This window comes from Platichthys flesus, chromosome 7 (assembly GCF_949316205.1).
Source record: "Platichthys flesus chromosome 7, fPlaFle2.1, whole genome shotgun sequence".
Classification (NCBI taxonomy): Eukaryota; Metazoa; Chordata; class Actinopteri; order Pleuronectiformes; family Pleuronectidae; genus Platichthys; species Platichthys flesus.
Genome location: NC_084951.1, coordinates 14,112,394 through 14,130,163, shown reverse-complemented (window position 1 = coordinate 14,130,163; position 17,770 = coordinate 14,112,394). Strand labels below are relative to the sequence as shown.

Genomic DNA, 17,770 nt, shown 5'->3' with positions numbered 1-17,770 from the left:
CTTGCTGCGTTTAGACGGTTTCATCCCGTAGCACAGCCCTTCCCCCATCACTGTTTACTAAACACCAGCATATATGACTGTTTTCACAGTGAGACTTTTCCATTGTAGCTAGTCTCAGAAAACAAAGCTGGGCAGATATCAGCTCACAACTCCCCCCTCCTTTCTGCTGGAATGCTGCAGCAAATTAAACGGCATCTTATTTGCTTGAGACAAGGAGAGCAGGACGCGCTCTTCTGCTGAGGCTAGGTGTGTTTTAGATTAGACATGCTTGGCAGTCACACAAGCATAGCCGGCTGAACAATGAGCTACAGCTGAGAAATTGCTGTAGTGTTGTGTGTGCTGTGAGGTTATAGCATGAATATGCTGTTGCTTGAAGTCGGTAGTGACAATGTAATTGGAGAAAGAATGACCGCGAGGATCAGCTTTCAGTGAAGTGCTCGGGTTTGAGAAAGTGCACTCAGGAGCTACATGATTATCTCCCCGTGTCGAAGTATTGAACTTTCTCCTGGTCTCTATCTCTCTGGGTGGCATGGCGGTCAGCAGTGGGGTTGAGCCAAGTTAGAAGTTAAAGTTATGGCTGCTGAGGGAGTGAGAACACTCGTCTACAAAGGCCCTGCTAAATCGAAGGCTACACCCATCAAGCTAACGCACACTTCAACCTCCCAAAAAACCCATCCCCCACTCAGACCCCCGCTATGGCTAAACCCCCTTGTCCCTCCCCTTCCACTTCTCCACTTGAGCGAGGAGACCCACTTCCAAATGCACAAAACGCCAGGAATGTTTAACAAGCCAAGCAGACCCTGGAGGAACTGTGTGGCCATGCTTCAACAAGCCACCCCCCACCCATCCACCTCCCTCCCCGAGCTCTGCCGCCCCCTTTTTTCCGTTCAAACAGAAGAAACTGTAACGTTAACTTGGTTTTAACTTTCACATTCACTGAGACTTGTGTTGTAGTTTCATTCAGAGAAATGCCCTTGAGGGAGTAGACTTTTTAGTGCCCTGGATGAATTCAAAATGTGCTTTTGACGTTCGAAGAATAGACTTGCTTCGCTGGCTGTGAATGATTAAACTAGATCCCTGTCTCTTGCTCTTTTTTTTTTTCCTTCTCCCCACCATGTATCTTTTTCTCTCTCCCCGTCTGTTCTTTACGCCTGTTGATGTTCTCTGGGTGTGCACACAGAGATCTCGCCTCTCTAAATTAATGTGCCGTCGAGGTGAAGGGACACCGAACCCTAATTCCCCAAGTTTGACTCCTCCAAAAAAATGTCATCTCATTCAGATTAGTCTCTTTTGTTCTCTGCCCTCCCCCCACTCCCTCCCTCGCGGCTCCCTCCGCCTCTACCCGCGTCTCTCTGTCTCTCTCAACACACAAGCACGCACGCACACACACACACACACACATGCACACACCCACACATTATGTCGCTCACAGATCACACAATAGCGCTGATGGATATTTTCATTCATGTTATCTTGTAAATGACTTCCAGGGATGGCGTAGAGGAGAGAGGGGAAAAGCGAGAAGAGGGCAGTAGTGGGAGAGATATAATGCGTCACTCAGAGCCAGTGAGGGTGATAAACCCCCGCCTCCCTCCCTCCCTCTCCTTCCCTTAGAACAGCTCATTCAGCCCACAGCAGATAACAAGCCCACCCTGGGGTTACACACACATACACAGAGCCTCTCAAAAAACAAAGCCCATGATGTCACAGATGCACTCATAGACACCAGCCCCTCTACAAATGGTATCTTGGGTGTCAGAGCCATTTAATATCCTTGCCATCCCTCTTTTCCTCTGCACGCGGTAAGATAAACCACAGCCAGATCGATAACTCCGTTGACACAAACAAATAAATAACAGATGATGGCACTGTCGGTCGCTGAATAAAAGCTAGCCACTCGTCTTTGTTAGGGAAAGTGTGGCTTAATCCTTCTGTACAGAATGGCACACCGTGTGTTTTGGGGGAGTGAGCAGCAGCAGACTGTTGTCAGTGTAAATCCTACCTGTGGTGGCCTTTGTTCTTTAGAATCAAACCTGGCAGAGCAATGAGATAGTGGAGCTTCCCATTTCCACAGCCTAGTGTATATTCGAACATTGGTACGAGCCCTACGCTCTGTCGCACCAAACCCAAGTCAAAACCAGCCCTGCGCATATTAAAATGGCTTATAGCTGATTCCATCTGAATAGAATGTCCGGTGTCAATGTGTGTGATCTCTTTTTCAATCGATGAAGAATCTCTGGCTTTTTCATTGTTTTGCCTTTTGAACAATTACAAGCTGTTTTTTATTTTAAACCCCAGAATATATTTGCTCAGTTTGATCGCAATCTCTGTTTTGTGTTTCAACTAAGAGCCAAGGTGAATAGGAGACTATTATGCTAATTTGACTTTTGTAAATTCAGATCTCTTCTGTAATAATTCTAACCCTTGGCTGTGTCTCGAAAGTGCTGTACTGGGCTTAGTCCCCATTATCCACCTCCTCCTCCTCCTCCTCTTCCACCTCCTCCTCTCCTTGACAGAAGTGGTTGTGTTTTTTTTTGTCCTCTGCAGTGTGAATGTTTTTGTTAAGGAGATGAGAGTTCATGACCTGGCCATACCACGAGTCACATTCAATTACACAGCACAGTCGGCTGGGCCACCTTCCTCACACACATTATGAGAGGGTTGCTTTTAGCACTCGAGAGGGGTTATGTCATTTGGCAACATGCTAAAACGTGAATGAGAAATTCTTGTTTTCCTGCTTAGCTAGCCAAAAGCTAACTGGATATTTATATGTATAGATGCAATGACAGAAGTTGTCATTTTCATAGAAAGGGGTTACAGTGATGACTGCAGGGTGGGTTGGGGTTAAAGCTAGTATTGCTCACTGCTGTACAAAAGGAGTGGAACAATAACATAATTCCCCTTGGGCGTAATGTTTGCTTTGGAAAGGCAACCTTGTAGCGTTCCAAAAGTCCTTAATCCTATTACTCGCATTCCAATTGAATTTGACTCAAGGAGAAAAATATCTTTTCAGCAGAGGTAACAGCTCACAAGATAATGTATTTCTGAGTCTGTCTGCAGAAAAACATGAAAGAGTGAACATCTTCCTTTTAAACTCACACAATTTTTTTGCCCTCCCCTCTTCTCATTTGCAGATTGTGTGTACATTGAGAGTCGGCGGCCCAACACACCCTACTTCATTTGTAGCATTCAGGATTTCAAGCTGGTGAGTACATTTTCATTAGTGTCTGTCCTGTTTCATGTTCCTGTGTCCTCATAATGGCCCGAGGTTTAGCACCCACCCACACTGTGTCTCATGCTGAAAAATAAATGACTGGTTCCCTAGTGCGGAGCGAGGCCAGATGAAATCTGAGCTGCGATGGCGGCTGCACAATTAGGTGATGCAGGTGCTGAGCTGCACATTTATACGCTGTAACCGTCTGATGAGAATTGAAAACAAATCATAGTGAAATAGGATTTTAATAGAGTTCAGTGATTTAACGGATATATTTGGAAAAATACTTACGCCTCTAAGAACCAGGCTTGAATATTAAGCACCTTTGTGATCTACTTGCAGTGTAATAATGGATGTAAAAGAAACATAGATGTTTGTTGATGCACTTAATTGATTTAATGAAGGAGATTTTCACCAGTTTTCAATTGATTTTTTTTTTTTACAACCTACTGTGGCCAAATTGCCTCTTCTGCTGAAGAAAGAAAGAAATTTGTTTTTAATTTGCTACTGAGGACGGCTGATTCATCAGGCTCAATCGGTTTAGTGAGGTGGTGCTTAGGGTTTGGAGAGTTCTCTCTCTCCCTCCCTCGAGTTGACTGTCCAGTCTCTCTGAATTATCTTAGTTCACCCAACAGCTACACCTTTATCCGTGCTGTTGAAAAGGTTGTAAAATGGTTTAAGATGTGTACTTTTGTTCCATCTCAGTTGTCGGCTGTAATGACACATGGCATGATTTTAGAAATCCTGAAATTATCACAGCTGCATGCAAACCATGCAGAACATTTCTTTCAAGTAATATATATAATCTGGGAGTGCTGTCTCATCGTACTTTCTCTCTTTAGTTATGAAGGAGGTCATTCTACTCAAGCAAATGTTTTTGTTGGCTGAGGAAATTTACAAATTTACAGTTTGAAATGAATAATGCAACCAAAGGTGAATGTTTTTAATTGGTCCCTTGTATGTGAGATATCTTTGAGTTGAACACATTTAGGTGCAGCTCATGTGACTACCCTCTAATGGATAAAGCCTACTGGAATATGATAGATGGGTCTATGGTGCCGAACGAGGAAGCATCAAAGCTTGCTGAAACGAACATTGCTCGTCTTTTAACAGATTGGTTGTCTAAGCATATAGTGCAGAGGGCTCGGTAAGGGGCGGCCAGGCCCCAGGGGGCCCTGGTAATGCCTGCCGACAGCCAGGGTGATGATGGGAGGTCAGCTCAGAGGCCACACACCACGTTTTTGAAAAAGTGAAATATCGTGTGTATGTACATGTCTGTGTGTAGACGTGTGAGATCAAGATATTGATCATGTGTGAATACTTTAGAGTGTGTGAAGAAAGGTTTTTAAGAGGAGTTCTGCAGAGGGGAGGACCAGCCAGCCTCTCAGCAGCCGGGCTTTAATCGGATTGTGATTGGAGAGTGCTTAGGCCGGCAGGAACCCCCCCCCCCCCCCCCCCCCCCGAGCTCACACGCATACGCTCAGACAAAAACCCACACACCTGCACCTTGATTAAGAGCGCCGGAAGAGGTCTGGAGCAGGCCGAGGTAATTGTCCTGGGAGGGAGAGGGAGAATTCTGGCTCCATTAGCTGACCTCTATCTCTCTTTTTCTCTTCTCTCTCTCCATCTCTAGCTCTCTGTTATTCCCTCCCCCCATCCATCTGTAATTAATGAACAGCCATCTGCATGGCTGTATGTGTTTGAGCAGGCTGTACCCTTGTCGTCCTATGTTAAAACAACAAGTCCTGCTGGCTCTCCAAACAAGTACACTGTTTTTCAATGAGCCCACTTTGTCGCCAGGCTACAAATCACAAAAGATTGGCACTGTAATCTCTATTTCCTAGAGAAGGGCAGAATCCTCTCTCAGAATGATAGCTGTATTAGGTTGTAATAGCACATGTTGATGTAAACTTCCATCTAGTCGGCCAGCCTCAAATCAACTCTGTCACCCCGCACTCAAAACTTGGACACACAATTGTCCCACTGGGAGAAAGGAAATATTCATCCACTCATTCTGCTCTTTTGTTGAACATAGTGGTTGGCGTAATCGCATTTGCCTCTTCTGCCGCACTATATTGTAGAGGACAGGCAGCAGGCAACTTGAGGTCCATGTTAGTGAACAACGCATTAGACATCAAGTCATTCTCTTTATTTCCTATCCTCTCATCTCTCCCTGTGTCTGTGTCCGACCCTCGCTTTTTCTTCCCCCGCGCAAATTATCGATCCCCCCCCCCCCTCCTCCCTGTGTAGGGGAGCAGGGCTGTGGAAACAGCAGAGGGGGAGGAAATTTCATTGGTCCTACACCAAACAACCTTATCAATATTGCCCCTCTCACACCCTTCTCTCTCCTCCCTCAATCTTTAGATTGTAACAGTCTCACTCTGTACTTTATCTAATGACCTGTGAATCCAATTAGTGGTGTGTAGAAATCCTGAATGCAGCCATCAAGCTTTCGTGCGGTAGGAAGAACAAGGATTGAAGCCGGCCGCTCTGCCTCTGTTTCGTTTGTGTGATTATTTTGCATGTGTAATAGCACATGCAAATTAAATCACCTTTGCTTTATTATTGGGGTAATTCTAGACTTGGGAGGAAATCGTTTTCCTTAGTTTGTTTCCTCAACAGTTGCAGGTGTGGGGCCCACTGTAACCTCTGTGACTTATTGATCCAGCACAGATTTCAGTCTCCCGCCTTCTTCCTAAAATGTCTGCCCAGATACAGGGGTGACCAGTAGGAGGCCATTTTAGTTGTTAGCGAATCAGAGGTGAAATAAAGACGTCTAAATTCTTTATTAAATCAGTACTTCTGTTACATGGCCATGGTGAGATCATTCGAAAAGAAGAACAAATGATTTAAAAAAAAAAAAAAAATTCACAATAAGAAAATATTGATTAACATCAAATATCACTTTCAGGGAAATTAACAATAAATTGAATATATTATATATGAAGACATGTATTTAGGTGTATTCTAAAATAAACCTGTCTGCTATTCCCTCTTATGTGATTAGTTAGGTCAGTTAAGGGCCTTGTTTTCCCACAAGGGCTAGTCTCAGTTTACACCCAGTGCCACGACCTTGTAATGTGTTTACAATCTATATTTGATGAGTGTCGTAGACGTGTGTGTTCTTGTGCGCGTTTGTGTGTTTGCCTTATAGGTTCTGGTCATGTAACTTATATTCTGATCATCCATTTTGTAGACCTACTTTATTCATATTAACAACATATGCTCACACACACACAGACCTCTATGTGTGCCTTGCTGGTGTGAGGACAACCTAAGACAATAAGCCACTGAACAACCTGCAGTCATATCTTCCCATTGACCCTGACTTCACCGATCCATTCTGCTCTTCTCACCGTGATTTTCTCCTCCGTTTCCATTTCTCTCCTTCTCCCTCCCTCATCTGTCTGTTTCCTCACTTCACTCCTCCCTCAGCCCCACTCCTCTTTATCTGCTGTCATTCACCCACCTCCCTCCTCCCATCCCGTGTTCTGATCATTGTGTCCATGTCCTCGATGCTCATTGCCCCCCCCCCCCCCCCCATCACCACCTCCCTCTATGCTTGTATCTAACCTCATTTGCTGTTATTGGCCAAGTCAGCTGTGTTTCTTCCTCCATCCCTTCCTTCCCCACATCCCTCCCTTGCTTTTTGTCTCCCTCCCCCTTTCGCTAATGGAGTGATTGCAGTGTTTCTCCCTCCGGGAACGAGGGATTGTGGAGCCCAGTATGACACACCCAGACTCTTGCTGTTAATCTTACACACACACATACACCCCTACTCCTGGATTTCCCTGCTTATGGACATTTAATTAGATGCCATGTACGATGCAATTATCTTGCCAGGAGTCCAGCTCATATGTTGCAGAGCTGATGAGCTTAAAAGAACGAGGGGATTTTCTTTGTCATATAACCAGTATATTGTGTGAACTGTGCTCACTGGTTTTCATTTAGCACCCCTCATCTTGGCATCAGTTTAATAACACACTATAATGTAATGGCCCTCTCAAGGTTGAACTTGCTCTGTTTGCATTGTGAGATGTGTGCAAGCAAGTCTGTGATACGTTGTGCATCCAGTGAAAACAGTCTGCGATGGAGTGTTTGTTCAGGCTTCCAACGCTGTCAAATGACACACGCATGCACAATGAGCGTGGATGTTTGTTCTCAGACGTAATTGATGCGTGTCAATCTAATTAAAGAGATGTTGAAATAATAGGTGCACCTGTAAAAGACAATGACGTGTTTATGAAACCTCAACTGTTATTGATTAGTACGTGACCTTGCGTTTTGCATGCAAGATTTGTTCATGTGGCTTTGCATGATCGCCACATGCGTAATCAGCAAAGAACACTGAATTGATTGAACTGATGCTTGGAAACAAAAACATCACGTCTTGGTCGTTCATATTTCTGGTGTATTCCAGCCAGCTGGGAGTTTGCCCTCTCTTAACCAGGAGCTGTCAAGTAAAGCAGCAATATTGAATTATCTTTCAAAGCCTTTTTGTCAGCTCTATATTTATCTGTCAATTTTGCTTTGTTTCCTTTAAATTTACAGATTGTTGTATTTTCCTCACAACTGAATTATTGCATTCACAATGCCAAGATTTTGACAAGACATGTTTACTTTAGCTAAACTTAGAAATCATTTGAGTAAAAATATATGAAATGATAGTCTCATTATAATTCTCCTTACAATTAATAGAAAGCCAAAACATTGAATTACCAGATAGCTTGAACAAGAATGACTAAAAAATAAGGCAATTAATAATTTCCTTCATTTTTCGTTACTAGGACAGAAAACCGAGAATGAATTTGATTTAGTATTTTAATGAAACACAAAATGTAATTAGTTTTAAACCAGATGATTTGCTTTAAGTACAAAGCGTACAATTTTATTTTTTTTCATATCCTCAACTCTCTGTGTGCAATCGGGTGACATGCACTGTCAGGTACAACGGTTTGCTTATGTTAGACAGATATGACAGCCTAGCTTTCCTAGTTGTCATGTAAACAATTTGTGTACACATCCACTACACAAACACACTAAATGTTAATTTTTTCTTAAGCAACTGTTTCCTGATGGTTTTCACTTGTGCTTATCGTACAGCCCTGGAAAATGTCACCTTTTTAAAGCCCATAATTAAAAAATGTTTGATAAAGATGCAAATATATGTGCATAAATATGAATGCTTAGTTACTAGGGTTTTCTGTGGATCTTGAGTATAGTGCTAATGGAATCCAAAGTGTTGATAATTAGCGTAACAATGATAATCAGTTTGCAGTTAGCTTGGCTGCCCATATTCAGATCTATGCAAAAATATCACTTAATGTACAATTTGGCATCAGAAAGCCGGGTTCGCTCTTCCTCATCTGATCCCTCCCCAGATTTCTCCCTTTTATGTAAAGCTGCACTGTCAAAGTGGCTGTGAGGCGTGCAGCTGTGAGTCAAGCCAGACTGTAATGAACAACCTGTGCGTTTCCCTCACCAGAAAGTCTCTCGTCTGTGTTGTGCTGATATTGAGATGGCTGTAAGAGGTTGACTAGACAGGCATCACTTGTCTGTTGTCACTGCCTAGAAGACTGAGTTCCCTCTTTTTATCTCCCTGCTTCTCACTGTGCGACCACCCTCCTCCCTGCTCCCCTTCCAACATTTTGAAATGCAATTATGGATCAGTGAGCACTGCCATCAGTCGCACTTCTTGTTAATATTTATCGAGTGGAGCAGCAGCCGCTGCCATCTCCTGAGAGAGGGGCGCTACAGTCATTAGGGGCAATTTTGTCCGTGTGTGTGTATGTGTGCACGCGCGAGCCTGTGCATGTGTGCATGCTTTCATACCAGGGTTCACTCAGCTGCTGTAAGCGAGCTGGTACATTTCACAGGCATGAACATGTGGAGGTGCAGCCTTTCACCATTTTGTGTGGAGCTGTCTTAAGTGTCTGCTTGTCTCTGAGCTCTCTGTGAGGAAGCAGCTTTGACAAGGGCATCTAGGCGTCTATAGACACGGCTGGCCAGCCGAGCCGGCTGCAAGCTGTTTGATTGAAGCATTCTGCTTGTAATGTTCCCCATTGAGTCGCAGCCTTAAAGCAACAGAGCCACAGCACAACAGCTACTAAACACTGAATGGCCATTCATTGTCACTTACCTCCAAAAGGAAAACGGACCAGAAATGGTTGCTGACAATATACCTCTTAGCTGTGGTGGGCTGGAGCAGGTTAACACATGAAGGGAAACACATTTTTTGATTTGAACAAATTAATTCTGCTCAGATTACCTGCCTTTATTTGACAAATAGCCCCCTCCTCTTCTCTCCCTCACAGTTGGCTGTGACTAAACCCTGTGAGCAAGGGATTTTTTTACTGCTGCCTTGGCAGTATCAGGTGACTTTCCCTATTATAACCGTTTTGATTAATGCTCCTCCGTGAGGCATTCACCCCACCAATCCTGCCTTCCCCCCACCAATCCTGCCTTCCCCGTCCCTCCCATTCCCTCCCTTGTCTGTCTCTACACACTTGAAATTTCATTGAGGTGAAGCCATCAATGCTGCTCTTTGTAATAACATTAGGTCATTAAGCCGAGGTGTAGGGTCACTAGCTGCAGCAGCTGCTGTTTCTATGCAAGCATGTTCTTAATCTGCAAGACTGACAAATGCTTGTCCAACTCTGGTGAGTTTGCAAGCTTACCGCGTTTCTCAAATCAGATGGAGACAGGCACACATCTCTTAGACAGAACTCTGTCTCTCTTCGGGGAGGCAGGTTAGATTGATTGTCCACATGAGCGCTGCGATGAATAAATAAAGCAATACAAATGGCAAGGTTGAGATAACAACACAGTTCAGACAGTGAGTGCAGGAGGCTGTATTCAACTCTCCTTGTGGGTATAAAACCAAGCCAACCCTCTCCTTGGCGCCCCGCTTCTCCGCTCTCACATTCCCCTCTTTTCATCTTTTTGGACAGATAACACTTTATTCTCTCACCCTCCCTGCCCTCCCTGTGCATTAGCTAAATGCTGCTATGGAAACTAGTTGTTCAGCCAATAGGATTATCTTTCTCCCATACAGAAGACAGACAGACATTCAGGGAGGGAGGTAGAGAGGGACTGAAATCAAAATGGGGTTTGTATGTGTTTTTAGATGGAGTTGGTGCAGCCTCTGGACAGTGGGGGTTGGTCAGGCTAAAGGGCCAGGCAAGCGGCCATAGCATTTTCAAAAGGCTCTTTAAGCTCAATCAATAGCCTCCTCTTTGACGCACCACTGCTAAATTATTCAGCAGAGAGGCCCCTTTGCCCACTCTTCCCCCTTGGAGTTTCATTAATCGAGTTTACTTTCTGCGGCTTGGCTACATTTTTCCTGTCATTTTCCAGCGAAAGATGACATTCGGGCCTTGCATATATATCCAAAGTGCTAATTCTACCTCTTGTTGCTGAGTTGTTGAAATATTCAGTTGTGCCTCAGACACTTTCCCTTTTTTTCCCTGGCACATCACAAGTGAAAATGTCTCCTCTGATGTCTTCACCAACATCTGAAACAAATTCACTGCGCTCCGCCATGGAGCACTACCTTTATCTTAAAAGCAGAAGAGCAAACAGACAGTGTTATCTTCCCTGCCACCGACTTTGATGAGCAGGTGGGAAAAGATATGTAGCAAAGACAAAAAAGACAGGTAGATTTGATGTTGTCAAAACGTACAGGAATCCAAAGCTAGTCGACGTTTATGGCAATAATAACGGGGCCTGTTTAATTACCTGACCAGGTCCTGTTGAAAAGGCAGATGGGTCCTTTGAAGCAGGGTAATATTAATAGTGTATCATGTTCTGTGGGTTAGATGTTTTCAACAGTAGATTACATTGAAATGTGTTTTTCTTTCCCTCCAATTTACACGTGGCTGGTAACATCTCTTGGTACCTCCAGGGAGTGTTATTTTCTGCGGAGAATCTTTTGGCTTTGCTCGGCCACCCAGTGCTGACTGTAGTAACCAGACACTAAACACTTATGCGTGGATTGGTCAAGCTTTAATTGGATTGGCCTCTGTTCTGAAAATGGACGGCTAATTTTACCCCACCTCCTCTTCCTCGCCCACTTTACATTTCCACTCCTCCCATCCTGCCCCCCCCTATCCCCCAACCCCCCTCCCTGCGTGCTCTCTCCTAGCTTAAGTGGGTATCTGCCGTGCTTCACCACTGGTTCTCAGCTCAGTGTAATTTTCAGCTTGTCCAATGTGTGACATGCCAATAAAAAAAGAATGAGAGAGAACAGGAGAGGCGGGGGGAGGAGGGGGAGAGGGTAACGCTTTGCAAGTGCAGATTTACAGTGGTATCGGGTTCACACGTTTTCACTAGGGCCCTACTTTTTCCCACTCTTTTTCTCTCTTTGTCCATTGAAGAACACATGGTGCAAATTAACGCTCGCTGGTCAAGGGAGAAAAGGGGGAAGGAGAGAGGTATGAAGGGCAAAGGCATCGGTCAGGGACAATGAGATAAAAAAAGTCGTAAGAGGAGCAGATTTCAGGGATTGCTGGGAGGTCTTTGGAATGTCTACATTTTGTACCTCTGAACCTGCCTCATTCAGCCCTTAAAACCACAGCAACATCACCACAGGCGGCCTGATCTCAAGCAGCTCCCCCTGCAGCAGCGCCGCAATCTCATACATACCCTCTGACATTCTGTGCATGTGTTACAGCGCGAGTCATTGCTAACTTTATCTACCCTCCATCTCTGAATACTTGTTGATGTAATGTCACAACTGGCTCACACATGCTCGCGCTTTGATCACAAAAAGGGGAATATCTCTATTTAAGATCTTTCATATGCCATTTCCCTGCAACAACCGCCTGGACTCCGTCAGTGTATGTGAACAAGAAAACCCTCTTTTAATACCTAGAAACTCCCAAAAATCAAGCACCCAATCATGTCATCATGATTCAGACTCTGGATCTCCTCCATAACAAACCAATAAAAACCTTGATTGTGTTTGGTACTTTATGCAAACATAAGATGCATGGAAAAGGAGTAGCAGGGCAGGACAATCTTGTTTTTCAGGGTTTTAAGTTAATGACAAATTCAAACAGGACACAGAAGGATGATTGTGTGTTTTCCATTCAGTGCGTCACATTTCCGCCCGCACTGGCTGTGACTGGTGTTGCATGTGCTTTGATGGGCGAGTCTAAATTGTGTTTGCCTGTCTGTCACCGCCAATGGATCACATGGACTAAGGGAACCACAGCTGCAAGGGCTTGGAGACGCTTCACTACACTTGTGCAGACAGACTTCATTTATTCTGCACATAGGTGTTTGTGCTTCTTTCTTTTGACGGGCATTGACACAGAAAACCCATTGCACACTTTATTATTCCACACTGTGTGTCCCTGAATCCTTTTGTTGTGCTTACCAAAAACACATCTAGTCCAAACCTCCAAATTCTCCATCCCCTCTTGCACTCGCCATTCTCTCCCAAACCTTTTCTCCACTGAGATTTCATGCTTCTACCAGTTGATTTTGTTCCTGTCTCGATCTTAAACCGTTTGCTATGAAGAAGTATAAACACTATCCACAATGGTGGAGACATTTCCTGGCATCAAAGGGCCGAGCTGTGCTCTCCCCTCAGTAGCTGTATTCATTTCTGCACCCGCCACGCTGAAACGCTCTTTGTTCTTCTCTTTATAAGAATGTACTTAACAGTTTGGCAGTGTTGTGTTTGTGAACAGAGCCGCCTTTGTTCCAGGAGACAGTTAACACTTGTGTACAGAGCAGAGAGAGGAAAGACTGCCTTATTAAGCCTACTGTTAAATTAGCCTAAGCAGTATCTTAATGAAATGATTAAGAAAATATAGACCTCCCCTAAGTCTCTTTTTATACAGTTGTCAAATCCCCATGTCTTTTGTCCGGTGCTTTCTCCTCTGCCCCTGTACAGTTGTAAAAGCACGCGGCTGCTGTGCGTGGCCATCTGTGATGGGACCTTTATCTGACACGCTGTTTAATTCCTTCTCTTACTTGCTTTAGAGCTAATTGAAATAACCAGAGCATTTTAAATACTTTTTATCCAGATGGGACCGGCTGTGTGTTTATGAAAGGACTAATACAGTCGGCTGTATAGACTTGCACTGCAGCATTCCGACAAGCTAACCTTGGGCTATTGAGCTTAACAGCCCATTTATAGATCATCATAATGCCCTCCCGTTTGAGGGTGAATAACTCTTTATAGGCACTTGTCATTTGCACTTTTCATATCCAATGGTGTTCCTTGCCTTATTCCACATTATTTCCATTTGGCTTCTCCTTTCTTATTCTCTCCTCTACTGTCTGGTCGTCGTGATGAATCTTGTGCCTCAAGGCGCTGTGGGATAAGGGGCTGATTTGGGCCTGTTACTGATGGTGCCCCAGCACTTACGAATCGCTTCACACACCAGTAAAAGAGCAAAGCGTTATAAAAAATAAAAAGAATAACCACCCCCTCTGTCTCCTACCTTCACCCCCTTTCCAGGTGAAATGGAATGATTTAATGTGCAGCCCTGTCGGAGTGGGTAATGGAGTTGGCGGATGAGTGCGAATGGCTCTCTCCATCAGCAAGTGGAGGATGCAGAGAGGTGTTGGAGGTGATTGAGACCCCTGTCTGTCCAGGGGTGCTCCGTGTATAGACAGTGACCCCTCGTCCTCTCCTCCCCGCAGAGCCAAGATACACGCTCACACAAAACCTACACCTCATTTCTTCATAGTGTGTGCACCACAGTGGAACTTGTGCTTACACTCTCCAAGCTGTAGACGTGTGACAGGACCTGTAGGGGACTGATGGAGCTTGCTGTTAACAGATGGCTGAATGTCTCTTAGAGTACTTTTTGGCCCAGAACATCATCTCTAAAGGCGCCTCGCTGGGTCAACAGAGGTTGCTTTTTTTTTATATGGGCCTGTTCTGAGTGATAATGAGACATAATCTTATTTATTTGTCAGAAGTTGCTTTAGCTGTTTAGAAGCTGCTAATTGGGAGTTTATGTAAGTTAAATTAGGCCAAATGCTCTATCAGATCGCACAACTTAGATTTTGTGCCAGTCTAAGAGGTTTTATTGCTGAATTCAAACAGTGATGACAACAGAGGGAGAATATTGATTACTACAATTGATTACCCTCACACTGCCCTTGCTCTCCCCTCTTGTCTTTGTTTGGACTCTGTTAAAGAGTTCTATTCCCCACATTTCCATTCAGTCCATGTGAATATGTAATCAAAAGGCAGAGGTGCTGGTTAAGAGAGTAGTTTTAACAGCAGTGCTCATGTGTTGTGGGACTCACTGCTTAACTCTTGATAAACCAGCCTCTCTCCATAATTAGGTGCAAACTGTTTGCTGCTACGCCAAAATGTCATTTAAATGCCAAATGGCTGGATCGCTGCTGCTGCCGGAAAGACGTTAGACAGAGAAAAGTGACCATTCTTGTGGCGTTGGCCCACGCTGCTCTTCTTAGCTTGTGAGCTAGGACTCGCGATCCAAAAGCTCTCACATCCCACCAGCTTTTTTTAGCAGAGATAATATCTAGTAACATTGAGGAGGCTGGTATTTAACTAATTATTGTGCAAGTGTTTGCTGATGAGCCACAGCTTCTGCTGCTTGCACAGTTTGTACAAGGTGGTGGAGCTTATACACAACTAGGTGAGCTTTTCTTTTCCAAATCATAAAATTCCAACAAATGCACACAGCTGATTTTGGCTCTTGATACAGCCTTTTGTCTGTGTAGCACTCCCACTCTCTGCTGTTTCATTTAACAGCCTCTGCTTCATGAGGCTGGCTGCAAGTCTTTAGATGGTGAACGCAGCACTGCAGGCCCATATAAGGAGTGAGCATTAGCTCTGTGAAGGTTCTGCACAGAATCACAAGGTGTCTGGAGTCCACCTGTCAAGCCCCACCACTGCCATCTTTAGCACCACACTGACAAAAACCATGAGAGCACCGCCAGCTCTATGCCAGCCTGCTGATATACTATGCTAACACATAACAACAATAATGTTTATTGTGGTAATATGTCCTGCTAAGCTTGCAGTCATTGGTTGGCTTAAATGAAAAGAAGCAGTGTTTCCTCTGGGCTGGTGCAGCAGCCACTGAGCTTTATAGCCTTTAAAGTAAAGCAAAGCAAAGCTCCACAGCCCTACCTAGTGTGTGCGTGCGTGCATGCTTGAATAACTGTGTGTGAGCAGCTTGTGTAATCACTCCTAGCTGGCGGGCTTAAAGGGAGAGTGGAGTCAATGCAGTGGGCTATGAAGAGAGGAGAGAGAAAGGGAGAGAGGAGGCTGATCAATATCAGAGCAGCAGGGTGGGGTAATACCCCCACTTCATGCAGCACCTCAACAAACAGGGAGGATTGTTGGAGTGAAGCAGAAGAGAAGAACGGAAATAAGAGAGGAGAAGAGCAGGAGGGGCAACGGTAAAAAGATGCAAATCTCAGTGGCGCCGGTAAACAAGAGGCTTTGTGTCAATCACCAGATGAAGAGGCACATTTAGCATTCTCCTCTCTCCTTCAACCATTCCAACGTTGCTGGGGATTGTTTGCTCGGCAGCTGCCTGCCCATTGGCCAAGAGCCGGTGACGGGGTGTGGCTTCATGGCGATAATGTATGGAGTCATCAATAACCCTACCCTGTTGTATTCCACAGACTGATAGTCAATGTCTGCTGGATCATCCCATCATCAGCCCATCATAACAGTGTACACACACATAATCTATTACACGCATCCACTCAGTTACAAAGAGCCAGCTCTTAGAACACCTAATCAACCTCCACCTAAGGACAGGTGGATGTCAATCACATCACAACAATGGAGGGAAAAAACACGACAATCTGCTGACAACACAGGTCTCAAGCATATGAGGTTCACCAGCTATAGTGCATATAAAGCTCCCTTTATGCTGCCTGTGCTTTTGTCGATTGGGGTTGCGTGCACCCTCCCAGATCTCACGCTGATGCTGATTGCATGGTATGGTGAACTGTGTCTCCTTTCTTCTTGATTTAACATCAAAGCCGTGACTGGGCTGAGCCGAGCGGGCTTCACATGGCAGTTTAGAGCTGGGAGACAGGATGTGATGGCGGACAAGTGAACTTACACTGTAAACGGACACTTCCTCTGCGGTGGGTAAGAAGTCCCCGCCAAACCATATGGTCACACTGGGATGCACAGATCTTGTGCATGTGCCTGAGTGTGTGTGGGCCGGGTTCTTTGCATTCTTTGGTTTTCCTCTCTGTGGGTTTTTCTTAATGTGTTTGTGTTTCCATTCCTCTTCTGTTCCTGTTCACAGCATCTTGGCCCCAGAACATGTTACAACTAATAACATTGACCCAGCCTCTTATCAAATGCACCTTATAGCCATTTTTAAAGGCAGAGATTGGTGTGCACGTGTACGTGTCGCCTTTCAATGATGTTGGCAGGGGCAAGTGAGGGGTGAAAGTTGGACGATAGGTTACTTACTGAGAAGAGAGAACAGTCTGAGACACAGCACCGACCTTTGTCTTTTTGTTCCTTTTCTCTTTTTTTCCCTCTCTGCTTCTCTCACTCACTGCGGGTAAACAGTCATCCCCCTCTTCTCCCTGACAGAGTGAGCCGAGGCGAATAATTCCCCCGTCTACATCAAAATCCTTCGCCTTCCCTACTCATACCCGGACACTGCTACACGAAGCAAATGCAGACTGAGCCTGTGTGTGTGTGTGTGCATGTTCAAAATATGGTGTTTGATATACATGCGCACACGCGGATAAATGGGCGGAGAAAGCTTTGATGTGCCTGGGCTGCAGAGAGTAGAGACATCGGTTTGTTGTTGAACCTCTTTGTCTCACGCTCTTGCTCAGCGGGCACTGTGTATGTGCAAACGATAACCAATGTGTTTGACAAACCATTCTCATCATGACTCCAATGTTTTCCTAAGTGAACAGTTGTTATCTCAGCCATTTGTATTTTATCCTGTTACACTGGGTGAAGCCAGCAGTGAAGATGTTGCAAGAGGCTGCACTTTTCATTTGCGGGACTTAAAATAGGTTTTAAAAAAATCAGGATGTGATATTTTCCGTCATCCTTGCGAAGTAGTCACCCACTGATCCCAAAAAGAGCAAAAAAGCAAAGCTGGTGAAATGATATGAACACACAATGTGCCCCAGATGCTTTTTATTGGCCTCCTCTAGTTATGTGGCTGCAGAACCTTTGGCTACACTAAGTGTTTCTTGTAGCATCTCGACGTTTCTTACACTTGTCTGCTGGTAGGGTTTACCACTCTGTCAGTGCTATGAGTGCGAGTTACTGGGAATCAGTTTTGCGAGCACATATATCAGCTTTTGCCGAAGGTTTTCAATGAGATTTTGGTCAGGGCTCGTTGCGTGTTAGTGTAAATCTGTTCATGTCTCTTATGCTGATGCATGTGAGCTTCAGGTTGTTTTCTTGCTGAAACACACAACATCTTTGTCTCAAACTAACACAGTTCAATCTGAAATGTCAGGGTAATGTTCTGATTTCAGCATTCCGTATGGAAGTCTCCTCCCATACCAGAAGCAACAGAACAGCCCCACAGCATGAAAGAACCGTTGGCTGTATTTCCTAGT

At 44.7% G+C, this 17,770-nt stretch overlaps 1 protein-coding gene across 2 annotated transcripts in view; it reads left to right on the top strand.

The window, feature by feature from the left end:
• rerea (arginine-glutamic acid dipeptide (RE) repeats a) overlaps positions 1–17,770 on the top strand; it is a 121,407-nt gene that overhangs the window by 56,122 nt on the left and 47,515 nt on the right. For both annotated transcript variants that reach the window (XM_062391790.1, XM_062391789.1), the window contains exon 4: positions 3,135–3,205. In XM_062391790.1, the coding sequence (XP_062247774.1) occupies positions 3,135–3,205 (71 nt within the window). The remainder of the gene's footprint in view (positions 1–3,134; positions 3,206–17,770) is intronic.